A 27,889-nucleotide genomic window follows, 5' to 3' on the forward strand; every position below is an offset into this window, starting at 1 on the left:
GCATCCCCAGGGCCAAGCTGTCCAGAGGTGGTGATGAGCAGCAGCCACAGCCCCCGAGTCCTGGGCTCTGCCTGGGTGGGGGCCAAAGGAGACAAAAATCTTAGGGAGAAGGAGGGTGGGTGCCCACAGTACCCTCTGATTCTGCACATGTGCCATTATGCTTCCAGAATTCCATACAGAAACAACATTCAGGTGGCCCCCCTTACTGGGAGTGGGAAGAAACTACATTTCTATAGCTCTTTACTTAATCTTGAGACATTATCAGTTGCTCAGATCAAAGAATCAGAGTGTGACGAAAACTTGGGTGGTAAAATACCCTAAGTAACTGCCTTATTGCTGCCACCACTCAATACATGACCATGTGCCACCAGGATTCTCCATGAAGGGACAGCAGATGGGGCTTGGTGAGTTCAGAGTCAGCAGAAGTTTAGCAGTTAACTAACTGAGCCCTGATGCCTGGGTGTGTTGAGGCCGTAGGGCTCCCTGGTTGAGGCTTTTCCTTTGATAGGCTGACAGCCTGCTTTGGGGTTTGTACCAAATGAGCACAGAGATGTGCCCAGATGAGAGCTGAGGGACTGCAGGTGGAAAGAAGGGAGGCCTGGGAATTCATCTCTCGCTGGTCTGCGACTGGTTTGGCTCTCCCCACAGGACCTGTCATCCATGGGGCACAGAAACCACACCAGTGCCTCGGAATTCCTCCTCCTGGGGTTCTCCAGCCAGCCAGAGCAGCAGGAGCTGATCTTCGGGCTCTTCCTGGCCATGTACATGGTTGGCATCGCAGGAAACCTGCTCATCATCCTGGCCATTGGCTCAGCCTCCCGTCTCCACATCCCTATGTACTTCCTCCTCAGCCAGCTCTCTCCCTGGTGGATTTCTACTTCATCTCTGCCACAGTCCCCAAGATGCTTGTGAACATCCAGACACAGACTCAGGCCATCTCCTACGGTGCCTGCCTGGGCCAAATCTACATCTGCATCCTGCTGACCAACATGGACAACTTCCTTCTGACAGCGATGGCCTACGACCGCTACTTGGCCATCTGCCACCTGCTGCACTACTCCTCCAAGATGAGCCTGTGTGGCTGCACCCTAATGTTGGGCTGCTTATGGACCATTGCCAGCCTCCATGCCCTGCTGCACACCCTTCTCATGGCCCAGCTGGATTTCTGTGCCAGCGATGTTATCCCCTACTTCTTCTGTGACCTTGTTCCCCTGCTCCAGCTCTCCTGTTCTGACACCCGACTCAACCAGCTCATGATTGTGCTGGTGGGGGGCCTGATCATCCTCCTGCCCTTCCTTGGCATTCTCGGTTCCTACACACGCATTGCAGCTGCAGTGCTCAGAATCCCCTCTGCCAGGGGTAAGTGGAAGGCCTTTTCCACCTGTGGCTCCCACCTGACCGTGGTCATCCTCTTCTATGGCACCATCTCAGGGGTCTACCTGAGGCCCTCATCCTCCCACTCCACAGACAAGGACTCACTAGCCTCAGTGATGTACATGGTGGTGACCCCCACGCTGAATCCCTTTATCTACTGCCTGAGGAATAAGGACATGCAGGGGGCTCTAGGGAAACTGTTCAGCCCGAAGGCTTTGTTCCACAGGCTGTGACACAGCAGAGTTCCCTCTCAGGAGCTGTGTGAACCCAAGGGACAGGCTCTATAGACAAGGCAGGAGAAGCACAGCCCAGTTATCCCAGCTTGTCACCATGGCTGGGGAAACCCCCCTCACTGCTCTAACAGGCAATTTGCAAGCCTGGCACTTTGTGGCCCCTGCACAGGATACTCCCAGAATACCAAGAAGGAATAAACTCCAACCCAAAGACACAGAACCACATCAACAGATGCAAATTCACCTGCAGGTCTTCTGGAGAAGGTTGGAAAGGTCACACATTGCATGCGAAAATGATGAACTCCTAGGAGTCTGTGACCTATGCCGATAAATGGCCTGTGTGAAGGGGACCCCCCCTGAGAGCTGCCGCACAGGCCCCAGTTCCTCCAATCCTCAACCCTCATGCAGCCCAAATTGCAAGCTCCCTATAGACATCCTCTATGCTACAACCCCTTCCTCACTACCATTCCCACATTCTGAAGTGAACCTAGCTCTGGGGCCAGGCTTGATCACCCTCCTCAAAGCTGTCCCGCTCCTGGCCTTGTCTCCTGCTGGGTGGGCTTCTGTGGCTCTAGTTACTTGCATCTTGAGTGCCTGCAGTGACAGTCTCATGTCTGACCCTGCTGAGCTCCTGAGCAGACCCCAACCTGTCCCACTATGTGTTCTCTTTTTCCAAAAAAAAAAAAAAAAAAAAAAAAGGCCTGATATGCACATGGAAAAGAAAGAAGAGAGACCAGACCTGGCATTGCTTCTCTGTGTGTGAAGAACATGCGGGGAATCAGCTATCATAATCATTAGGAATGTGCTTCTCCACTCATTGACTTGGGAAAGGAAACAGATGAAGAAAGGCCTCATAAAAACGAATTCATGATGGAAGGAGTTATATGCAGTTTCCTATAAATTATGGTAATACTCAGGCTGCAAAGGGTGTGGAGGAAGAAACAGAATTACTCAGAGGGTCACAACAACTGCCCTCTAGTCCGAGTCCTTCCCATTTCTAGCCACTGACTCTGCTCCAGTCAGTCTGAAATTCACCACTCTACTAAATGCACCATGCTTTTAGTTCCCCTCATGCTGTTCAGGCAGCCCAACTTGCCCACTTCTATCTATAAAATTCTACTTGTCCTTCAAGGTTCAGATCAAATATCATGTTCTTCATGAAGCCTCCGGTGTCACAGGCCAGGAGAGGGTCTTCTTTCCCCTCCAGAGCTCCCCAGAATGCAAATTCTGTGACAGCCCTTTTCATGCTCTGCTTGGCATCAGTCATGTGCACCTCAAATGCTACCCAAAACAGGACTGTTTGTTCTTCTGCAAGTCGTCTAAAAGCTGTTTATCTGAATAACCCCATCCTCAGAAGAATCGATCACAGCACCTGGTGACAATAATGACAAGGATGATGACAGAAAACACTGGAAAAAGAACTCTGATGACCTTCTCCCAGAGATTTTGCCTTAACCCATTCCCTTGTCTCCCTGATCCCATCCATAAAAAAGAAAAAAGAATTAAGTGTGTGCTTGGTCAGAGCTCCAGGATCTCACTGGCTCCTATTTTATGAAGGGCAGTGTGCCTCATGGGGTCAGCATCTGGGATGCAGCTCCCTTCCTTTTCCTTCCCGCATGGCCCTGATTAGTCTTCTGCTCATGTATCCTCTTGGAGTCCCCATTTGGTGTCCAGTCACCATTCTCCCTCCTGCAGTGTGCCTGAACCCACAGGTCTTCAACTCAGATGTGGGGCTGAGAGTCGGGAGCAAGGCAGGCCTACACGATCTCGTAACTCCCTTCCCTCATGAGCTCTAGGATGCAGGTTACTGGGTGCAGCTCAGAGACTAGTACAGTGGGACGGAGAGCCCCATCTGCTGTTGTTCCTTGGGCCATCAGGGTTGAGATGATTGGCAGGACAAGATTCAGCCTTTCCTGGGTCTCTGCCCATAAAACCACAAAAATCTCAACAGAATCTCATCTCAAGCCTGTGAAAGTGATATGAAGAAGAGTTGACATCAACATAAAGAAATGTTCAATATGCATTTGCTGTAATGGTGAAGAATATAATTATTTGGCCCTATGGGAAAAAAATGAATTGAACAAGGAAAAAAAAGAAACAAAGAGGGGCAGCAATGGGTAAATATGAAAGGCCTCCAGTTAACCTTGCTCTTTGCTGGTTTGTAAGGAGATTTTCTGGTTCACAGTCTTCTTTTTTATTTATTTATTTATTTTAGTGAATTCTAGCTTTGAGACATTAAAAAAGTCAGGGGAAAGCCCAAACACAGTCTTCTAAAGTCAACGGAATACATTAAGATGATCATTCTCTTATGGCAACTGCCTTTCTAGATGCGCTCTAGTCTTGGCCTGCAGGCTGCTTGCTCAGAGGTATGGGGAGAGGAACATTCCCTTTCTCATCTGCACACAATGCAACCATAAAAGATTCAGAAGCTTAGTCACTCTTACAGACTTGGAAGAGTAAACTCGATCCTATAAACACGAGAATTTTTATTTCTACTTCAAAAATAAATTGTTTTGAAAAAAAAAAAAACTTCATTACCAACATTAAACAACCATTATTAAGGACTGCTAACAGGGAAGTAGAAGTATCCTCAAGAATAATGAGACTAATAGGCCGGGCGCAGTGGCTCACGCCTGTAATCCCAATACTTTGAGAGGCCGAGGTGGGTGGATCACGAGGTCAGGAGTTCAAGACCAGCCTGACCAACGTGGTGAAACCCTGTCTGGACTAAAAGTACAAAAATTAGCTGGGCATGGCGGCACACACCTATAATCCCAGCTACTCAGGAAGCTGAGGCAGAAGAATCTTTTGAATCTGGGAGGTGGAGGTTGCAGTGAGCCAAGATCGTGCCACTGCACTCTAGCCTGGGTGACAGAGCAACACTCCGTCTCAAAAAAAAAGAAGAATGAGAATAATAATATCTCCTATGTGGTCCTTTCCAGGCTCCATAATACTTTCATGCCCACACTGTCTCTATTCAACTTGGATGCCTTCCTCACACCACAGACCACGGGTACATCCATTAACAAAACAGTCTGAGCTTGAGTGACTATTACTATGTAGTGAGCACCGTTCTAGGTAGGTGAGGACATATCAGCAAAAAAAAGCAAAGTTTCTATTTTCACACAGCTGAAGTTCCTGGGCATGTGGTAGAACAGGAAACAAAAACAAATTTATAATATGATAATATGTCAGATAATGGTAAGGGCTACAAAGAAAAATAAATCCGGGTAAGAAAATAGAGATTGATGGGGAGTGCTACTATAGAAGGACTGTGTTCCAATTATCTATTGCTATGTAATTAAACCACTCATAGTTAGTGGCTAAAAACAATAGAAAGCATTTACTCTCGTTCACATTTCCAGGGGTGACTAGGCTGAGCATGGCAGTTTCCCTGCAGGGTCTCTCTCGTGGTTGCAGCCAAACAGAGGCTCAAGTTGAACTGGAGGGTTCCTCCTCACCTGACTGATGGTCAGTGCTGTGACTACAGTGAGGACTGTTGCTGGAATACCTCTGTGCAGACTGTCAATGTAGCGGGGGCTTCCTCCCAGCATGGCAGCTCTGTTCCAATGGCAAGCATCCCACATACCACCTCTTATGAACCAGACTGAGAAGTAACACAGCATCACTGCCCTCACTTTTCATTTGTTAGAAGTGAGTCACTTTGGTCAGTTTCAAGAGGAGAGGAATTGGACCCCAACTCTTGGTGGAAAGAGTGTCAAAGAATTAGCAGACATGTTTTAAAAACATGACAGATGGGACACATTTGAAGCAGTGTGTAGAGGGAAATTTATAGCACTAAATGCCCACAAGAGAAAGGAGGAAAGATCTAAAATTGACACCCTAATGTCGCAATTAAAAGAACTAGAGGAGAAAGGACAAATTCAAAAGCTTGCAGAAGATAAGAAATAACTAAGATGAGAGCAGAAGTGAAGGAGATAGAGACACAGAAAACCCTTCAAAAAAAATCAATGAATCCAGGAGCTACCTGATTTTCTGAAAAGATCAACAAAACAGATAGACCGCTAGCCAGACTAATAAAGAAAAGAGAGAAGAATCAAATAGAAGCAATAAAAAATGATAAATGGGATCTCACCACTGATCCCACAGAAATACAAATTACCATCAGAGAATACTATAAACACCTCTATGCCAAAAAAACCAGAAAATCTAGAAGAAGTGAATAAATTCCTGGACACTTACACACTCCCAAGACTAAACCAGAAAGAAGTCGAATCCCTGAATAGACCAATAACAAGTACTGAAATTGAGGCAGTAATTAATAGCCAACCAATAAAAAAGTCCAGGACCAGACGAGTTCACAGCCAAATTCTACAAACAGGTACAAAGAGAAGCTGGTATCATTCCTTCTGAAATTATTCCAAACAATACAAAAAGAGAGAATCCTCCCTAACTCATTTTATGAGACCAACATCATCCCGATACCAAAATCTGGCAGACACACAACTAAAAAAGAAAATTTCAGGCCAGTATCCCTGATGAATATCAATGCGAAAATCCTCCATAAAATACTGGCAAACTGAATCCAACAGCAAATCAAAAAGTTTACCTATCATGATCAAGTCAGCTTCATCCCTGGGTTGCAGGACTGATTCAACATACGCAAATCAATAAACATAATTTATCACATAAACAGAACCAAAGGCAAAAACCACATGATTATCTCAATAAATGCAGAGAAGGCCTTCAACAAAATTCAACAGCTCTTAATGCTAAAAACGCTCAATAACTAGGTATTTATGGAACGTATCTCAAAATAACTGCTATTTATGACAAATCCAGAGCCAATACCATACTGAGTGGGCAAAAACTGGAAGTATTTCCTTTAAAAACCAGCACAAGACAAGGATGCCCTCTCACCACTCCTATTCAAATAGTATTGAAACTTCTGGCCAGGGCAATCAGGCAAGAGAAAGAAATAAAGGTATTTAATTAGGAAAAGAGGAAGTCAAATTGTCTCTTTTTGCAGATGACATGATTGCATATTTAGAAAACCCCATCATCTCAGCCCAAAATCTCCTTAAGCTGATAAGCAACTTCAGCAAAGTCTCAGGATACAAAATAAATGTGTAAAAATCACAAGCATTCCTATACACCAATAACAGACAAATAGCCAAATCATGAGTGAACTCTCATTCACAATTGCTACAAAGAGAATAAAATACCTAGGAATACAACGTATAAGTGATATGAAGGACCTCTTCAAGAACAACAACAAACCACTGCTCACGAAATAAGAGAGGACACAACAAATGGAAAAACATTCCATGCTCATGGTTAGGAAGAATCAACATCGTGAAAATGGCCATACTGCTCAAAGTAATTTATACATTCAATGCTATCCCCATCAAGCTACCATTGACTTTCTTTGCAGAAATGGAAAAAAAAAAACATTAAATTTCATATGGAACCAAAAAAGAGTCTGGCATAGCCAAGACAATCCTAAGCAAAAAAAAAAAAAAAAAACCAAAGCTGGGGGCATCATGCTACCTGACTTCTAACTATACTACAAGGCTACAGTAATCAAAACAGCATGGTACTGGTATCAAAAGAGATATAGGCCAATGAAACAGAACAGAGGCCTCAGAAATAACACCACACATCTACAACCATCTGATCTTTGACAAACCTGGCAAAAACAAGCAATGGGGAAAGGATTCCCTATTCAACAAACAGTGTTGGGAAAACTGGCTAGCCATATGAAGAAAGCTGAAACGGGATCCCTTCCTTAAACCTTATACAAAAATTAACTCTAGATGGATTAAAGATTTAAATGTAAGACCTAAAACCATAAAAACCCTAGAAGAAAACCAAGGCAATACCACTCAGGGCACAGGCAGGGGCAAAGACTTCATGACTAAAACACCAAAAACAATGGCAACAAAAGCCAAAATAGACAAATGTGATCTAATTAAACCAAAGCACTTCTGCACAGATAAAGAAACTATCATCAGAATGAACAAGCAACCTACAGAAAGGGAGAAAATGTTTGCACTCTATCCATCTGACAAAGGGCTAATATCCAGAATCTACAAAGAACTTAAACAAATTTACACGAAAAAAACAACCTCATCAAAAAGTGGGCAAAGGATATGAACAGACACTTCTCAAAGGGAGACATTTATGTAGTCAACAAACTTATGAAAAAAGCTCATCATCACTGGTCATTAGAAGAATGCAAATCAAAACCACAGTGAGATACCATCTCATGCCAGTTAGAATGGCAATTGTTAAAAAGTCAAGAAACAACAGATGCTGGAGAGGTTGTGGAGAAATAGGAAAACTTTTACACTATTGCTGGGAGTGTAAATTAGTTCAACTATTGTGGAAGACAATAGGGTGATTCCTCAAGGATCTAGAACTAGAAATACCATTTGACCCAGCAATCTCATTACTGGATATATACCCAAAGAATTATAAATCATTCTATTATAAAGACACATGCACACATATTTATTGCAGCACTGTTTACAATAGCAAAGACTTGGAACCAATCCAAATGCCCATCAATGATAGACTGAATAAAGAAAATATGACACATATACACCATGGAATACTATGTGGCCATAAAAAAGGATGAGTTCATGTCCTTTGCAGGGACATGGAAGCCGGAAACCATTATTCTCAGCAAACTAACACAGAACAGAAAACCAAACACCGCATGTTCTCACTCATAAGTGGGAGTTGAACAATGAGAACATGGATACAGGGAGGGGAACATCACACACCAGGGTATGTCAGGAGGTGGGGGGTGGAGTAGCATTAGGAGAAATACCCAATGTGGATGATGGGGTGATGGATGCAGCAAACCACCATGGCACATATATAACTATGTAGCAAACCTACAAGATCTGCATATGTACCCCAGAACTTAAAGTATAATTTAAAAAAAAATGAGATAGTTAGAGAAGGTCTCTCAAAATAGGAACTCACATGAAGAGAAGGAGAAAGTTGTATAAAGGGCTTGAGAAAGTATGTTCTAGACAAAGAGAACAACAGGAGCTAAACTCGGAAGTGGGATTGTGCCTGGCATGACCTGGAAGAACTGTCAGGTATGGAAGGACTTTGTTATTCTGAGAGGAGAAACCTTTGGAAAGTTCCAAACAATATGTAAAATCATCTTATTCATATTTTTAAAAGATTATCCGGTTCTTAGATAGTGAAGAGAGTATGCAGAGGAAAGAGTAGAATATGAGTTAGAACTCAAGGGAGAAATCCATGACCTCCTGGAATCTGGCTTCCCACCACTATGCCACTGAAGCGGCTCTCATCAATGTCACCAATGTTGATAAAGCCAATGCATTTTTTGTCATTATCTTACCAAACTTTCATGATGAAATAGCTCCCCGGTGCTTGCAAAAATGCTGACAACCCAGGGAAAGAAAAAAAAAATATCTCCCCAGGACAGACCTTAGGGAGTTACCTGGCTCTACCACCACCCCAGGAATAAAACAGTTTCTCTTGCAAAGGACAACAGCCTCCCTCATTACCCAGCTGCATGGCACATGCAGCCAGACACTGAAAGCATACAGCATCATCACAATGTGAGGCAACCGCAGACGCCTTGTCATACAAAAGGAGGCCCATCTATGAGTTGACCAAGTGCCCCTGTTTGACCTGGAGAGTCCCGGTTTACACTACTGTCCCAGGAAAATCAACAGCACCCACTTTCACTCTCAAAAAGGGCAGGAAATGTGGAACATTCACCTGGAACATCTTGTCATGCCAGAAAGCAAAGAAGCTGTCAATGAGAGTTAGGTTTGTGTCAAAAGGATTCAGGAGCCAAGGTGCAGAGGCCTCCACTGGTCAAAGGTGAAATAATTTGAGCATCAAATTATAACTGCAGTGGACCGATCAAGTATGTTTAAATCCATGAGTGCAGGCTAGGCACAGTGGCTCACACCTGTAATTCCAACACTCTGGAAGGACAATGCAGGGGGAGCACCATAGCCTGGGGGTTTGAGGCTGCAGTGAGCTACAACTGTATCACTGCATTCCAGCCTGGGTGACAGAGTGAGACACTGTCTCAAAAAAACCAATAAAAGCAAAAAATCTATGAATGCATTCATTTCTGCAGACTTGATTGCTTTCACAGGAAGCAAAAAGTAACTAGCCCATTATTCTGAAAACAGGCAAATAAGGAGGAGGATCAAGTATTTTTCTTGCCTTCCCTGTATGAACTATAAGGGTAATCTAAGTTAATGAAGGGAAATCTCTTACAGAAGTATTCCAACTACTAAATGATGAAGCATTTACAGAACTACTGAAATAAGCAAATCTGGGCTTCTAAGATCATATGAAGAGAGACAAGGCATGTCACAATCTATAACATGTTCTTTGCCAAAATGTGAAATATGAATATGATTACACCTCTAAACCTGTACATTTTTAATTAATACAGAGGACAAGGAAATATGTTAAATCATGCCATGGGTATGCAAATAGAAAATGCAGGATAATTAGCTAGACGTGGTGGCACATGCCTGTAATCCCAGCTACTCCAGAGGCTGAGGCAGAATCGCTTGAACCAGGGAGGCAGAGGTTGCAGTGAGCCGAGATCATGCCACTGCACTCCAGCCTGGCAACAGAGTGAGACTCCATCTCAAAAAAACAAAAAAAAAAAAAAAAAAGAAAATGTAGAATGTAGAAAACTCTCCAGGATAAATGATCCAATTTTTTAAATGAATAAATTTCAAGAAGGATAAGTACTATAGATTATAAGACTTAGGAGGCAAAGCAACAAATTATAATGTATTGAAAAATTAGGTGGGTTCCTAAAATTCACTGGATATTTTCACATTACGGAACTGTTTTGTTTTGAGATAGAGTCTTGCTCTGTCTCCCAGGCTGGAGCGCAGTGGCACAATCACAGCTCACTGCAACCTCAACCTCTTGGGCTCAAGTGATTCCCCGCCTCAGCCTCCTGAATAGCTGGGACCACAGGCATGCACCACCATGCCCAGTTAACTTTTGTTTGTAGATAAGGTCTCACTATGTTGTTCAGGCTGGTTTTGAACTCCTGGACTCAAGCAATGCCACCTCAGCCTCCCAAAGTGCTGGGATCACAGGTGTGAGCCACCACAACCAACCACCCTTACCTTTTAGAGATACACACTGAAATGGTTATAAACACTTGGGATATACTTCAAAACTTCAGTAGGGGAGGAAGGAGTGGGCAGAGATGAAACAAGATTGACTGATTTTGAGTTTATAATAAAGTCAAATGATAAGTACATAAGGATTCATTTAGGTATGTTTGAAATGATCTATTATAAAAAAAAATTCTAAAGAATAGAAAAATACAGAAAACAAAATATTTCTTAACATTTGAATAGATATGAAAAATCAGACTACCACGATCCCATGGGAAGAACCCTCTATTAAAAGGCTTTTCTGAGACACTGTCCTAAACTCTTGGCTCCACAGGAGATAGGGAAGAGGCCAGATGGGAAAGTCAGCAAGGCCCAGCTCCTACTGAAGCTTCTTTTGAGAAATTCCAACTCACTGAAACCCAGAAGCCTGCTAGCTCAGTGTGCGGTAAAAGAGCATCCACGATTCAGGTAAACAGAATGATGAGTGACAACCAGCCCCCAGAGGCTTCCCCAATCCCCACCTGCCTTTGGAATTCCAGCCTTTGGGGAAGGCCACACTCAGGCCAGAAGCCTCGAGCTGAGTCTGCCTGGCTGTCAGCCTTGCCTAGCTGCTCTGATAATTGAGGGGGAAAAAAAGCTGATTTTGCACGTGGATCTCAGTATCACAGAAGAGCAGCAGCAGCCGCCCTGTGTAGATATCTCAGATACATCTATGACCCGGTCAGTGCAGCCTCATAAGCACAACTAATGGGCCAGGAAGACCAACGAGGGTCATTTGCTAAGTCAAAATTAAACACCATGCTACCTGCCAAGAACAGGTGATAAAACCACATTTCAAAGTGGACTAATACAGCTTTGTGTCAGTCATCATCATTTACCTTATTTACAATGGAAAATGAAAAAAAAAATCTCAGTAAAAGAATCTGGCAGTAAGCAGCCTCAGAAGACAAACCACATTTCACAATTATAGTACACTGTCAACAAAAGACAAACTCACTCAGCCAGGGTTCAAAGGCACAGCACAACAGTGACACAGCAGTCAGTCCACACTAGTTATGCAGCTTCCAGAACATTAATAGAAATGAAACCCTTTAGTGATGGCACAATAAGGAATCTTCAACAGTTTACAAATATTGCATCATCTCATTTTTAAAGAAATGTGTATTTTTTTAATGCCTACAAATATCTTCATTTTTCCTGACTTGGCACTCATGCAAAACAGGTCGCTACCAGCTCATCATCCCCAGTTGGCGTCCAGGACCCCTAATGCCTTGGATGACAAGGGCCTAGAGTGCAGAGACCATTTAGTAACAAGAGGTAGGTGGTGAATGCATTTCAGGGCAAGATGCTGACAAAGCCATGAAAACAGGCCCAGAGGATTTTCAGGAATACCCACGGGTTCTGAAGATCAAGTACATCGACGAGATGTAAGCTCTACAAAGTCAAGGGCTTCTCCCCGTTTTATTCATGGATGCGTCTCAAGCACCCGAAAGAGTTCCTGGCATGTTACAGGGCCTCAATAAATACTTGGGAAATGGGTCGAATGAGAATGGGGAGAAAATAATGTTATGTACTATAAAGTGCCATCGAATATAAGCATCACTACTAGTTCATCTTTCAGACTCATTTTAATGATATCAGTTCTTTCTAGAGAACTGTTTTTTAAAATACTCTGATGTTTACTCAGTGATCAATAGCAAAATAGTAAATTCCTAATAGTTGGTGTGTTGACAGTTGTTATAGTGCAAGGAATAATGGATGGGGAAGTTTTACAGATGAGGATAGAATGTTAGCCCAACATAGAGGAGGCTCTAAGTAATGTAAAATCCACACAGCTGCCTGACAGCAGATCCCAGCTGAGGCGGGAAGATCCAGGGAGGAGCAGGAGGGCAGAAGTGGGCATGAGAAGACACTCTCGCAGGCACGCAGCACAGACACCCTGGGAACATCTTGGGTCATGAGCTGCCACATGTGTCCCCAATGCACAGCACAAGCCCCAGGAGAGTAAGTTCTCATCTTTCATTCACCACTGCATTCCCACGGCCAGCAGTGCAGAGGATGTCCAATAAATGTTTGTTCAATGGAAAAGAGAGGGGGTGGGGGAAGAGTCTGAGCTAATGATCCTGTAGGCAGGACAGAGCCCTCAGGAAGATGAGATCCCAGCTGCCAACACATATCAAGGTTTTGCCTTTACTCCCAGCCTTGTTCAGTGAGGGGACATGGACAGTCCACTGAAGGAGAAAAGCTCAGCCTGAACTGAACTGCAGGAGACTGCTTCCCTCAAACACGCAAAGAAAAATTGTTTAGCACCACTTGGGTAAGAGACGGGAGCAGCTGTGCTCTCTGGAAGCTCTAAGTAAGCCAGGCCTTGCCTTTCCTGCGTGTGTGAGTGGGTGGGAAGGTGATGGGACCAGTGCGTTCTGGCAGCCGTCACTGTGTGCCCCGCAAGGCCCTGCAGTGAGAAGGACGAATGACAGTGCTGCCTGCCACCTGCTGCGCTCACTGCACCAGCGGCTCCTGGCGGTGCTGAGTCTTCTGGTGCCGGTTGAGGATGGACCTCTGGTTGAAACTTCGCCCGCAGGCAGCACAGTGGTAGGGCTTCTCCCCTGTGTGGATTCTCTGGTGTCGGACCAGCCGCTCCCCTTTGCTGAACCGCTTCCCGCACACTTGGCACCCATACGGCTTCTCGCCCGTGTGGGCGCGCCGGTGCACTGCCAGGTTGGCATTCCTGCTGAAGCTCTTGCCGCACTCGCAGGTGTAGGGCTTCTCGCCGGTGTGCGTCCTCCGGTGCACCTGCAGGTGCTGCCTGCGGCTGAAGCTCTTCCAGCAGTCCCCGCACTTATAGGGCTTCTCCCCGGTGTGGCTGCGCTGGTGCACCTCCAGGTGGTGTCTCTGGCTGAAGGTTTTCCAGCACTCGCTGCACACATAGGGCCTCTTTCCCAGGTGGGTTCTCTGGTGCTTCATCAGGTACTCTCTCAGGGTAAAGCCCTTCCCACACTCCAGGCAGCCATAGGACTTCTCCTCTTCATGGGTTCGCTGGTGCCTGACGAGATTGGAGCTCCGACTGAATCCTTTTCCACATTCGGGGCACTGGAAGGGCTTCCAGAAGGAGCTGTGTGTTTTGACTTCGTCGGGCAGGGGGATGGCACCATGCTGGGGAGGAGGAAGCCCGGGCGCACCACCCCCAGAGCTACCGGGCTCCTGCTCACAGGCTCTTAAGAGCCCAGGGCCCTGGAGAGCAGCTTCCCCAAACCTCTCTGATGTCAGTGCCGCCAGCGCCCCTTTCAGGTCTTCCTGGGGGGGTTTTGCCTCCTTTTCCTTGCTCCCAATGCCTACAGGACAGGAGGAGATAAAGATTGATTCTGTGGTAGCCATTTACATGTTAGAACTCTGCTTCACACAGGTCCTGGTGACAGTTCCTTCTCTGTTTCCTTCGACCAACAACCTCAATTCAGGCTTTCCTGACTTCTTTCCACCTCCATGTCTTTTTACAGAAGAGTATGCCAAACTCCAGTGCCACCCACTTATCTTGCTGCTAATCTACTCTTACTTCCTTCAAAATGTAGCTCAATAAATTCCCTTAAAGACACTCACCATGATTATTTTCTTACTCTGGTCCTCTTCAGCATTGTGCACCTACTTTATTATTCGGTACCTATTTACATGCCACCTTGTTGGAAATGCTGTCCCCATTCATCCAGATGTCCTGTGCCTTCTCTGAACGATTCCACACCTGCCGTAGCACGGGGCAGCATGCAGCTCTCCAGACCTTCCAGGTGCCTGCTCAGCCCTCTGTCCTGCCCACATGCTCCATCTGCCTAACCAGGTTTATTCAATTGGGTCTCCTAGGAGGCTGGCAGGGTACTGACTCTGGGAAGATGCTTGCTAACCGCTGGTGAATGAATGAAGCAGGCTTCACTGAGATTCCTGCAGGAGAATGCCCCTAGGTAGCACATTTATCAGGAGTGAGACCATGACACTGCTGAAATGCTCAGCCTCACCCTTCATCCTCACTCCAAGCCTTCTTATCTCTCTAGATTAATGGAACAGGTGCTTATACAAGAATAAGCAGAAGGGGAGGAGAAAAAAAAAAAAGAAAAGGTATTGGGGAACAAAGAGGCCAAGAGAAAACAAAGAAAGGGAGAAATAAGTGGCACTTAAAGGGGAAGAGTCCTTTTAGGCAAGGTGATTAGAAGACCAAAAAAACTGATATTATATGCCTCCTTGTTTGATAAAATATGAAATAAATACATATCAGCTTGGATTTTTTTTCATTCTGTAAACTTTTCATGAAAGTAAAAGTGTACAAACCATTTATGTTTTGTACATCCAAAGAATTTTATTTTTATTCTTTTGGATCCAGCGCTGGCTAAAATATTTCAAGTTGCCTTTTTTTTTCCTTTTTGTGAAGATGGGGGTCTCACTATGTTGCCCAGGCTGGCCTCTAATTATTGGGCTCAAGTGACCCTCCTGCCTCTGCCTCCCTGAGTGCTGGGATTACAGGTGTGAGTCACCACACCCTGTGCAAAGAATTTTCTTAATGAACCCAACCTGGTAAACAGCATTCAGTTCAACAAACAGAACATAACCAGCCCCTAGAAGCCCCCTTTTTCATCTCCTCCATTACTATACCCTGCCCCCAAAGGGAACACACTGTCCAGACATTTTTTACCTGTTCTTGAACTTCATGTAACTGTCTCACACATTGTTTCTGGCCTCTTCTGCTCAATATGTTTGTGACATTCCCCTATGTCATGATCTAAAGCTGCAGCTTATTCTTTTTCATTGGTGTATAGTATTCCACTGTATATGTATGTGTATATATGTGTATATGTATGTTATATAGTACAATAAGTAGGTTACTATATATATATAGGCTGTAATATATATTGCAATATATATATTGCAATATGTATAGGTTGCAATATATATTTTGCAAATTAATAAGTAGCTCGCAATATACATATTGCAATATATACAGATTGCAATATATATATTGCAAATTAATAAGCAGGAATTAATTTGACTGATGTTCATTTGGGTAGTTTTCAGTTTTGAGGTGTTAGTAAAAGTAAAACTAAATGCAGTGCACAAACCACAACTAGATCTTAGGAAAATCTGACTATGCACTAGATGTTACGTATATGGAATTTGTGTTTATTTTCTTATATGGAATTATGCTACTGGACTATGTTGGGAATGTCACTGTTAGGCATATGCTGAAGTATTTATGATTGAGACACTTCCAACTTCCAGATCATTCCAAAAAAACATACATTATACAAATAAATATGGCAAATGTTAACAATTGGTGAATCTAGATAAAGGCCTAAGTGTGTTCCCTGTACTGGTCTTAGCTATTCTGTATATTTGAAAATTTGTATAGTAAGAGTTCAAAATACAAAACAGGGAGAAAAATAAATACAATAAGATGTCTAAGTATAAATACAGACACTGGGAGAAAGACGCAGTAGTGGAAGAGAAGGGACCTAGCAGTGAGAAACCTGGTTCTGAGTGCTGCACTGGCTGCTCAACTGCTGTGTGATCATGGGAAAATCAATTAACGTTTCTGAGCCTTACATTCTTCACCTTCAAAATGATTTGTACACTCATGAAGTTTGCTGCACACATGGAGCAGGAATGCAATGGCTGGTAATATTATTTTAACCCCCAGACCATGTACCTGACTTGCAGCTACTTCCAGGGACTGTCCACTTAGATCTCAAAGTCAACAAATGGAATTTTCCATTCTCCCTCCACCTTAGGAAAATGCTTCCCTCCCTTTCTGACAGTAGCAACATAACGTTTCCAGTCTCTTAGCCAGGATCCTAAGACAGAGATTCCTCTCTGACTCTTCTCTTTCCTCTCCTCTGGCCAATCTGTGGCCAATCCTTGGAAGCATGTTTCAGTAAACCCTCTTCTTCATGGCTACTGGCCTGGTTCCTGCTCTTACCCTGGTGCCTACATGATTTCAACCCTCCAGGCTGGCTATAGCCTACCATCAATCCAACTTTCCTCAAGTAAAATTTCCATGACGTTACTCTGTGCAGAAAAAAATTTAAAACAAGGAGCCAGAGTCCAGGCTGGCTGTACCCTGCCATCAATCCAATTTTCCTCAAGTAAAACTTCCATCATGTTACTCTGTGCAGAAAAAATTTTAAAACAAGGAGCCAGAGTCCTCATGGCTGGCCTCACTCTGCTCACTCTTACCTGCTCCTTACTCCTCTGAGCACTGATCTTGCACTCCAGGACCCTCACCATCCTGGGAACCTGCCTGTAGAGTCCTGCATTTAGGTTTCTGCACCTGCTACTTTTTGCCTCTGTGATTCCAAATCATCTTATGAGTTCCTACTGCAGTTCTTGTGACCATTACTGCAATTACAACCCAGATGACAAGGTCTGCACTTCATCGTTCGCTAATGAGAACAGACAAAAAACTGGAAGTGATCTGAGCAACCACCTAGCCCAACCCTGCCCTGTGCATCCAGCCTTTCCAGGCCCAACCCCCACAAGCACTGGGACAACCCAAATGTGAATCCCAGAAGGCCTAAAAGCTGGACAGTGAGTGGATGGTACACTCGGGAAACAGGCCTTCATGTCACCCGGCCTTGGCAGACATGTTCAGGTATGGGCTTGAGTTGTTCTGGGTTCTGAGACACTGAGCTGGTGAGGGGACAAGGACAGAACCAGTCTCCAGAATGGTCAGAAATGGACAGGAGGGCATGAAAACCCTCTGAGAATGGGGGGCAGGGAAGAATCTCCACCCCACACAGCAGCATTACTAGCAGGGGAACAACCCTGAGGGGGACATTGGCACCTTTGTCTGGGGCTCATCGCTTGAGCCCCTGCTTTGTTCTGTCATCCTCTGCCATTACAGCAATCACACATCTCCATGTAAAATATGCTGGCTTCTTTCTGCCACTCACATCACTGTCATGCTGTGTCAACTGTGCCCTCCACCCAAGTCTCCCAGGAGCCCAGTGCCCCTTGCCCTATCCCAACGTTACATCCACTTGACCTCTTCCCCTGAACTCTAAGACCCCACAGGCCAGCGCCTTTATTTTTAACTCTTCATAGTGACCAAAACAGCACTGGCCACACAGCAGGTGCCAAGTGCACCTCTGTGGTGAATAAATGAGTGAAGGCTGACGGCTCATACAAGAATCCCTTAGTAATATTTACACCACTAACTAAACGATCTAACACTACCATGGTCAGCACACATTTAAATGTATCACCTCCCTTCATCCTCACGGCACCATGAGGACAGGTTCTATGAACAGTCCCATTGCGCAGAGGAAACCAAGACCTGGAAAGGTCAAGGGAGATGCTCAAAGTCAGGGTCGCCGAGTGGTAGAGAGCCAGAAAGGATGCTCTTAGGTCCTGAAGGAAGCACAGGGATACTCTCGCTCATCCTTCAAGGTATTTCAGGATAAGGAAAGGCCAGGTGGGGTCAGTACAGATGGGTGGTCAGTGCACAACTCACAAAGAAGTTATGAGACAAAAAAGAAGAAAATCAGAGAACACGGAGAGGGCCGTTCCAGCCACAGTGTTTCCTCTCCCCGCCGGTGTCCTCATTCCACCCACACAGATTCTTCACACTGCCCTTCACCCTGGCACCCACAAAGCCCTGCAGTGCGCTCCGCTGGCAGCCCCTGTGGGCTTTCTCTCGCTGATCCTCCTCCTCCGAGCTGCCGTCACACACGACGGCCACATCCCCCCAGGCTCTGAGCCCAGGTCAAAGCCAGCCACTACCTGAGGCCCAGCACAGCTCTGCTTCCTCTGTGACTCGGGCCACTCCAGCCTCTCCCATCATGAAGCCCCCTCATGCCCTCCTACACCCACATTGTGAGCACCGACGCTTTTGCGCACATTAGTCCTGCCTACTTCCTGCCCCAAGAGAAAGCCACAAACACAGGGCCCACACGCAGGAAGCACTCAATAAGTATCTGAACACGCTCAGATGCCCCATCGTTTGCTGTTGGTATCTTGCTTTCAAGCCCTTAATGTCTTTAATCATGTACACAGTGTAGGTGTTTGGTGATCCTCATGACCTACCTGTCTCCACGTAGCCAGAATAACGACCTCATGTTTTCCTGCTCCATTACAAGCTCCTCTCTTGGCACAGGAACGCAGCTCCTCGTGCCCGTGGCCCATGCTGGACCCATTTAGCAGCCTGTCATGAACTCCCCCTTCCTTTGCCAGGTGCACCAGAGCTACGGCAGCACCCTGACCTGAGCTTTCAGAACTCCCCAGCTCCTCACCTGTGGGTGGAGACAGTCTTACCTGGAGAGACCCTGCAGTCCTGCGGTTCCACGTACTCTCCAAAGCAGTCTATCTGGGCTGGGGTCACATGCCTCCACTCCTCCTCAGGGAAGGCCAGAGCCATATCTTTAAATGGCCCCAACCCCTGCAACAACAGGACATTGCTATGAATAAAGAAAGAATCCCAGGCCGACGGCAGTGGCTCATGTCCATAATCCCAGCATTTTGGGAGGCTAAGCAGGGAGGACTGCTTGAGGCCAGAAGTTCAAGACCAGCCTGGGCAGCAGGACAAAACCCCATCTCTACAAAAAATATAAAAATTAGCCAGGACTGGTGGCACACACCTATGGCCCCAGCTACTGAGAAGGCTTAGGTAGGAGGATCACTCCAGCCTGGGAGTTCAAGGCTGCAGTGAGCCAGGATTGCACCACTGCACTCTAGCCTAAGTGACAGAGCAAGACCCTGTCTCAAAAAATAAAAAACTAAAGGGCCGGGCATGGTGGCTCACACCTGTAATCCCAGCACTTTGGGAGGCCGAGGCGGGTGGATCATGAGGTCAAGAGATCGAGACCATCCTGGTCAACACGGTGAAACCTTGTCTCTACTAAAAATACAAAAAATTAGCTGGGCACTGTGGTGCGTGCCTGTAATCCCAGCTACTCGGGAGGCTGAGGCAGAATTGCCTGAACCCAGGAGGCGGAGGTTGCAGTGAGCCGAGATCGCGCCATTGCACTCCAGCCTGGGTAACAAGAGCAAAACTCTGTCTCAAAAAAAAATTAAAATAAAATAAAATAAAAAACTAATCTTAAAGGCGAAGAGCCTAAAAGCAGGAGTGAACACAGGCAATGAAAGGAGGAAGAGCAGAGCCTGAAGATGCCCTGAGAGCAGAACCAGCTTCCTCCCAACAGTCTAATGGGAGCAGTCCACTTGTTTGAGTCACTGCAGTTTTGAGCCTCTGCATCTGGGTTTCAGCTTGCCCCACAACCTAGGCACCCCATTCCCACTCTGCAGTAGCCTCCACTCACACCTCATGCTTGACAGAGCCTGGCAGCGGCTATCTACCTTCTCATCAAGAACAAAGTTCACATTTGGGCAAGCCCTATCTTAAGAACAAGGCTGCAAACAAAAAAAAAAAGAACATCATGCCTGTAATCCAAGCACTTTGGAGGCCAAGGCCTAGGTGGGCAGATCACCTGAGGTCGGGAGTTCAAGACCAGCCTGACCAACATGGTGAAACCCCATCTAAAAAAAACAAGGCTGCGATAAAGTAAATGCATCTGTAATTTCCCACTCACTACACTATGAAGAACTATTATGGTACAAAGGAGGGTCCAACCAAATTGAAAGGCACTGATGTCATTCCTCATCCCCTCCAAAGCACATCCCTGGAGAACAGAAATGGGAAATGATGCCTGCATCCAGCCTTGCCCAAATACGGCTTGAGCAGGGCCAGATTTGACCTCCTTCTTTTTTCTGCCAAACAACACCTTTTCTTCTTCAAGGAACTCTTTTAGACTCGCCTCCTTGAGGAAAGTACCCCACTGGAAAGCCCCCACCTCCCTGACAGTGCTCAGCACCCTGTGGAAGAGATAGCATCCCATCTATGCTTCAGTTATCCCATTTGTGGCAGGTGCGTAATGTTAACAAGGTCCAGCTCCCAGTGTGGCCTGTGTGGCCACAAAGACCACCCTGCTTAATGCTCCTGGAAGCCACAACCTTGAGTCAGCCACATTCCTGCTGAGGTTAGGGGACGGGGTGTTTCCAAAACAGAAAAAGCAGCAGAAAAAGTAACCATAAAGGGCACCACAAAGAGTTATCTCAGGGCCAACCAGCATGGCCCAGATAATCCTAGGGGATTTCTATCTATAACAGTTAGTCCATCTGTGGCTCAGGGTCCAGACAAAAGGTTCAAGGCAAATTAACAACTGGGGATGGTGGATCAGTGAGGGAAACCACACCATCAGGTCCACGGACTAGGAAGGGAGAATGACTCAACTTGGGGGCGGGGAGGGTGCATTGCTGTGCAGAGAAACCTTGGGGAAGGTGAACCTCAATCAAAGCAACACCATGATTTCCAGAAAGGAAGAGTCAGAGCTCACCTGCGATCCAGCAGTAAAGAATCCGGCTGCCATCTCTTGGTCCCTGGGATTCATTGTGGGGAGGCCAGGACCCGGCTGCAGAACAGGCAGCGCTGAGCAGGGACAAAAAGCATAAGAAAGATGAGAAGGATCAGCACTGTCATGCTGTCAGCTTGTTCAAAGGTGTCCCCCACCCAGTGCACACAATCTCAGGAATCAGGAGACTCTAGACAGAATCACTTATCACTTTGGTGCCACGCTTTCCCACACACAGAGGCATGGGTGTCCCCTGCCCTGTTCTCAGCTGGCAAGATTGTCCCAGCCCTGTTCCTTCAGGATGACCCATGCTCCCTAGTCACACTCTGGGAATAAGCCCCTTTGAGATTCAGTAAAAAAAACAAAGCCGTGTATTACTTTGGGGGATATGGTTTGTCTGCCCACTGAAAAAGTTTTCCTGCATGTCAGCTGAATATTTCCTGGTGGTTTCTAGAAGGGATCTGAGGGAAAGAAGAGAGAAATAATAAGACAGCATGATCCCAGATACCACCTCCAGAAACCAGAGTGTGAAGGGAGAAGAAACAATTTCATTTCATCTATTTCCTAAGGTCCAGGAAGTAGCCAAGAAAATTCATAATTACATCTTATGGGTAACTTAGTTTCTCCATTGCTGGGCTTCTAAAGGGGGTCGACTGCACAGCAGTTTGCTGTGCCCTGACATCCTCACTGTCTGCATCTTACTCACCTTGCTCCTGGAACGCCCGCGTCTCATCTCCAGGGTCCTGACTGAGATGCTCCTCAGTACCTGGGTCTGGACCTTGAATGCCTTCCCCAGGGGGCATCCCCCACTCGGGCTTGACCTCCACTGGCCCCAGGTGGATGCCCGGCTCCCAAGCGCCTCTGCAAAGTGTTGTTTCCTCCTGCTCTCCCTGCCCGTGGCATGGAACCTAAGAACAGTTCCCAACACCGATTAGAATGAGGCCTGGCCAAGGCTGTTATGAAGAAAGTTGAATTAAAACCTAAAAAGAGAACCAAGAAAAGAACCATTCCAGCTTCAGGGGAGAGAAAGGAAAAATCAGCTGAGCTCTTCCCCAGGACATCAGTGGGGAAGTGAAAAGGAGGCTAAACTCCCTGCATCAGGCCCTGAGCAACTTTAATCCGTCCATGCCATTTGACAAGGGTCCCTTCTACCCGCCATAAAATTTCACCATGAATAACATCACCCAGCCCAAATATTATCCTGCGGAGGATTGTAGCACAATATACTCACTCCTTGAAAAAAAAAATTCCTAATGAAGAAGGTGAAAATAAGAAATGCAAAGCCTAGACCCTGCATGCAGTGAATTGGCTAGTGAGAAACAGTTGCTCTAAAAAGAACCAGGAAGCCTGGGCAACATGGCAAGACCCTATCTCTACAAAAAATACAAAAATTAGCCAGGCATGGTGGTACATGCCTGTGGTCTCAGCTACTCAGGAGGCTGAGGTGGGAGATCAATTGAGCCGGGAGCTGGAGGCTGCAGTGAGCTAGGATTGTGCCACTCCACTCTAGCCTGGACTGTCAGTTGACCCTGTCACAAAAATAATAAATAAAAAGAGCAAGGAAAATCAGAAGGACTCTCACACTGAGAAGTACTCACAAAAACAAGGCCTTTCAGGTTCACTTTTAAGCTCCTGAGTTGGGAGTAGGAAAAAATTCTCTTAGGATTCTGATGACAGGAAGTCAGGGTGATAAGAGTGTGCATGGGAGGCTGCGCCACAGAAGGACTGGGGCTTATGAACAGGACGTATCATCAGTCCTGCTCTCCTTCCCAGTCTTCCGGCAGGGGGCTATGCCACAGAGTGACGGAAATATGGCTGGAACCTCAAGGAAGCATGTGTGGTGCCAAGTCACTTGGTGTCATTAGAACAGCACCAGAGAATTGTTACAGGAGCCTTAAGAGCCAACGTCCCAGACACAGAAATAGCTACAGACAACTTTTCAGGAAAAATATTCTCCAGGCGGGATTCTCTGCCTTCCCAGAGGCATCTCTGTCCAAAGTGGGGTCAGGTCTATGAGGGACCCCAAAAACAATCACGACTGCCTTCTTTGTGCCTGATGCCCACAAGGGAAATATGGCTAGGCCTCTGCCCTAATGACCAAACAGAGGCTTCAGGCCGGTCTGTACCACAGCATCTCCCCTGGGAATGGCTTTTCTTGCTGAAAACTCCACTGCTATCCAAAAAGGACCTCAGGGAGTCTGAGAGCAGAGGAGGGAGGTTCCACACCTTGTCCACTCCTATTGCTTCCTCAAATCTTTTGATTCTTTAACACTCCCTGCCCATACCAACAGCACCAGACCTGGATCCCCTCCTCACCTACCGCCTTGGCCTCCAGTGCTCTTTCTGTCAGATCCTCCACCATGGCAACCAGGGCCTTGCCACTCTCTGGGCCATGCTCCCGGATCCAGGCGTAGAACTCTCGGGGCAGGATGGTGAGGAACTGCTCCAGCACCAGCAGTTCCAGGATCTGCTCCTTGGTGTGCAGCTCAGGCCTCAGCCACCGACGACAGAGTTCTTGGAGCTCCCTAAGAGCTTCCTGGGGTCCAGCCGCCTCCTGGTAGCGGAACTGCCGAAACCTCAGCCGAAAAGTCTCTGGACTAGGGTCTTCCCTTCCTCTGCCCCATGGCAACTCTTTCTCCAGTTTCACCACAGGAACACCCAATTGCTGCTGAGAAGCTTCCGCCATCTCTGGATGCTCTTTAAGCATCTTCACACTCCCTCGCAGGAGACTGAGAATGACCACATCAATGACCCTTTTGAGAACATGAGACACGTGAAAGGTCAGTCCATCCCAGTTCTGTCTCTACATCAATGAATATTCCACTGGAGAACATAGTAATTACCTTTTACAAGTCATTTTCAAAAGACTGAACACAGATCCCAAAAGTCAGGTCAATTCAACATAGTAATCATTTGCTAAGCACCCATTAAGTACAAAGACTAAACAGAAATGTCTAAGATTTTGCTTATAGCATAGGATCTCACTGCACTACAATCAGAGAATAATATATAATGGGTTATAATTGCATTAGTCACTGGGGTCTACTCTTCCAGGACTAAAGGAAACATACATGCAACACACAAATACACACATATACACACACACCAGGTAGGCAGAAACAACAAATAAAATAGAGAACAAGACACACAGGGAGTTTGCCTTCTTGAAACTCATATATTGGTACAGCAGACAGAAAAAGTCAAATGTAAGCAACTTCTTTAAAAATTGCAAGTGGGGACAAGTTCTAGAAAGCAAATAAGTACGGTGTTCTGTTAAAGAGAAACAACTGACTTGAAGAAGACTTTTCTAAAGACATGATACTGGGCTGACTCAAGGATGAGAATAAGTCAGTCATTTCAAGAGCATTCCAGGCAAAAGCCCTGAGGCTAAGAAATTACTCTAGGTGTCCAAGAACTAGCCACATTCCAGTGTGGCTTCAGCAGAGTGAGTGAGGGGCAGAGCTGCACCAGAAGAGGTGGCAGAGGCAGGCAGAAACCAGATCACCCAGAGCCTGCACCACAGAAAGAATTATGACCTTTATTCTTTTTTTTTTTTTTTTTTTTTTTTTTTTGAGACAGAGTCTTGCTCTGTCACCAGGCAGGAGTGCAGTGAGGCAATCTCGGCTCACTGCAACCTATGCCTCCCAAGTTTAAGCGATTCTCCTGTCACAGCCTCCTGAGTAGCTGAGACTACAGGTACATACCACCACGCCCAGCTAATTTTTGTAGTTTCAGTAAAGATGGGGTTTCACCATGTTGGCCATGATGGTCTCGATCTCTTGACCTCATGATCCACCCGCCTCGGCCTCCCAAAGTGCTGGGATTACAGGTGTAAGCCACCGCGCCCAGCCACGAGCTTTATTCTTATTTCTTACTTTAGCAAGGAACCACATGTTTTATAAAAGTCATTCTGCCTGTGTGTCAACAGGGAATAGATAAGAGGTGGCAAGATCAAAATGGCACTTACAGGGATTCGAGGAGATAATAGAGGCTTAGATCAGGGTGGTGGCAAAGAGTCAGACAAAATCAAGACGTATTTTGGACATTAAAACCAACAAACTTGCCGATGGCTTAGATGTGATGGTGTACTCAACCTAAAAAAGATAATGGAGCAACATACATACCATTATTATAAATGACCAAAAGATTTCTAATTTGTACAGGCTTTACTATCTAAAAAGCATGTGAACATGTATTTCATTTGCTACTTAATTATGTAGGGTGAGCACTACTCCTCCTACTTTTCAGAAGGAAAAAAAAAAAGAGACTAGCTGATAACCACCTCCCAAAATACATGGTACAGATTTAAAAAAACATGAGAAGTCAAAGAGAGAGAAAATTAATCTAAGTCCAAGTATTCAAGGAAAGGAAGAGGCCTGAAGTAGACTGGAGGATGAGTCCTATTTACCTCCAAGTGGATTAGCGGGGAGACCTAGGCTGGGAACACAGACTTGGAAGCCAAAGCAGTTGGAGAAGGGGGATCCTGCTTGTCAAAAAACCGAAGATCACCTGACTGGAGCAAAGAACGGGCAACTGGCAGGAGGCACGCCCTAAGCTTCTGCTAAATATTCTATTGGGTGTCTGTATATGTATCTACCCCCACTTAAACCAATTATATATTTTCAGTCTATTCATTGACTCTGCAACACTGAGATTTCCCTTTCATGACTTTCTAGCTATTGCACTGGTTCACTCCACTACTGTATTTAACGCATTATGGTGCAAATATTTACCCATGTGTCTCCCTCTAACAGATTCCCTAGAGGCAAGAAAGATCCGCATTCAGCTTTTATCTCTGCCATCTGACAAACAGAAGGCGCCCCATTGCTATTCTTTATCTCCCCCACCCACTGGTATTCTTCTGTTTTGTTTCTTTTTGAGACAGAGTCTCGTTCTGTCACCCCAGCTGGAGTGCAGTGATGAGATCACGGCTCACTGCAGCCTTTGCCTCTTCAAGCAATTCTCCCACCTCAGCCTCCCGAGTAGCTGGGACTACTGGCAAGTGCCACCATGACCAGCTAATTTTTTATTTTTGTAGAGACAGGGTCTCCCTATGTTGCCCAGGCTGGAGTGTAGTGGCATGAGTCACTGCAGCCTTGAACTCCTGGGCTCAGGTGATTCTCCTGCCTCAGCCTCTCAAGTAGCTGGGACCACAGGTGTGTGCCACCATGCCCGGCTACTTTTTTATATTTGTAGAGACAGGGTCTCGCTATGTTGACCAGGCTGGCCCATGGCTATTCTTTAAATAAGTGTCCTCCGTGATTACTTTCACTTTTCAGAGAGTTCTGCTTTGGTTCAAGATCTCCTCGGGTTCGTGACCAGCCCTGCACTAAGCCAAGCCTGGCCGAGCGGGTAAGCCTAGCTCGTACCTGAGCCTACAGCGCGGTGGCCCCTCCGAGTCCACACCGCAGTGCCTCAGGGCCGCGGAAAGCAGCTCCCGAGAGACTTGCCGCCCGCAGCTGGGGCTGGGCGGAGAGAGACGCGCTCTAAAGCAGCCCTGCCGCCGCCAAACCCCGCAGCAGAGCCCTGCAGCAGTACTAAAGCCCAGCCCGCTCCCGTTTATCGCCTTGCCCGCCCCCCTCTGTGGCCCCGACCCTGCTCTCACCCGTCAGAGACGCCAGTTCCCTCCCGGGCCGGAAGTGAGCTCCGAACGCTGTCAGACAGGTGCGTAAGAAAAGACCCGCTTCCGTGTCCTCTCTAGGACGCTCGGAGGTCTCGGAGGGCGAGCCTCAGTGGTCGCTAATCCCAGCCCGCTGTTCCAAGCCGGGCGAGGCGAGCCCAGCAGGGCCTCCTTCCCCAAGACTGACTGCCCAGCTCGAGGCGCTCCGTCGAATGGCCCCTTTGCACCTGCTTTCCCTTCCGTGGAAAGGACTCGGTGCATCGCCAGATACACGACCGGACACAGTACCGGCTCCGAGGGGCTTTAGAGTCCAGTCGGTCAATGCGTGGTTATTGCGGCCGCTAGGGCCTTCCTTGCGTGAGGCGTAGGGGCCGAGGAGATTGAAGGCGCACTGGGTCTTATGGGCTCACATAAGAGGCACCTGACTCCCCTGGGTAGTGCGCGCGCGCGCGCGCGTGTGTGTGTGTCTGGGTAGTGTGCGCGGGCGCGCGTGTGTGTGTCGTCAGGGAAGGCTTCCTGGAGGAGCCGGCATCTGAGCTGGTTTTTTGTGGGGGTTTTTGTTTTTGTTTCTTGAGAGAGAGGAGGTCTCGTTCTGCCTCCCAGGCTGTAGTGCAGTAGTGAGATCATAGCTCACTACAACCTTGAACCCCTGGGTTCAAGCGATCCTCCCACCTAAGTCTTCTGGGTATCTGGGACTTTTTTTCCATTTTTTGCAGAGAGCGAGGGTCTCTTTATGTTGCCCAGGCTGGCCTCCAACTTCCGAGCTCAAGGGATCTTCCCGTCTCGGCCTCCCAAAGTGCTGGGATTACAGGTGTGAGCTACCGTGCCCAGCCTGAAGGCAGTGGGTCCCAACTGGGTGACCCAGTGTTGCTCCAGAATCCATCCAGGAAATAGGAAACCCTCTTATCTTACTCTTCTCCAGCACTTTGCAAAGTGTCTGGTACAGTATTTTCTAAAATATATATATATAGAATAAATGAACTCCTTCTGGAATATAACATAAGATAGGTGTTGGATCATCTCACTCTATCCTCCATATCTTTGTCCCACTTTCGTATTTTTGTTGTCTGCCCATATTTGACTTGGGTTCATGTCTTCAGCATTTTTTTTATAACCTACTTTTCAGTTGTTTCTAATATGCTACAAAATCCATACTTTTTTTAAGAGACA

The 27,889-nt window shown here is 46.4% G+C and overlaps 1 protein-coding gene across 6 annotated transcripts in view; it reads right to left on the reverse strand.

The window, feature by feature from the left end:
- The window catches only part of ZSCAN25 (zinc finger and SCAN domain containing 25), a 173,309-nt gene extending 146,409 nt beyond the window's left edge, over positions 1-26,900 (reverse strand). For 2 of the 6 annotated variants that reach the window (XM_021671663.2, XM_021671664.2), the window contains exons 1-6: positions 26,705-26,894; positions 25,067-25,193; positions 23,420-23,852; positions 21,806-22,007; positions 21,085-21,176; positions 19,007-19,130 (exon numbers count right to left, since the gene is read on the reverse strand). In XM_021671663.2, coding sequence (XP_021527338.1) covers positions 19,007-19,130; positions 21,085-21,176; positions 21,806-22,007; positions 23,420-23,806 — 805 coding nt within the window. In that variant the 5' untranslated portion in view covers positions 23,807-23,852; positions 25,067-25,193; positions 26,705-26,894. Of the gene's footprint in view, positions 1-10,313; positions 14,053-19,006; positions 19,131-21,084; positions 21,177-21,805; positions 22,008-23,415; positions 23,853-25,066; positions 25,194-26,704 lie in introns of those variants that run through there. The other 4 variants (XM_012455544.2, XM_064376416.1, XM_012455546.2 and 1 more) reach the window with 4 other exon arrangements.
- Positions 26,901-27,889: the final 989 nt, after the last annotated feature.

Source organism: Aotus nancymaae, unplaced genomic scaffold (assembly GCF_030222135.1).
Source record: "Aotus nancymaae isolate 86718 unplaced genomic scaffold, 86718_ANA_hifiasm-v0.15.2.pri h1tg000015l_0, whole genome shotgun sequence".
Classification (NCBI taxonomy): domain Eukaryota; kingdom Metazoa; phylum Chordata; class Mammalia; order Primates; family Aotidae; genus Aotus; species Aotus nancymaae.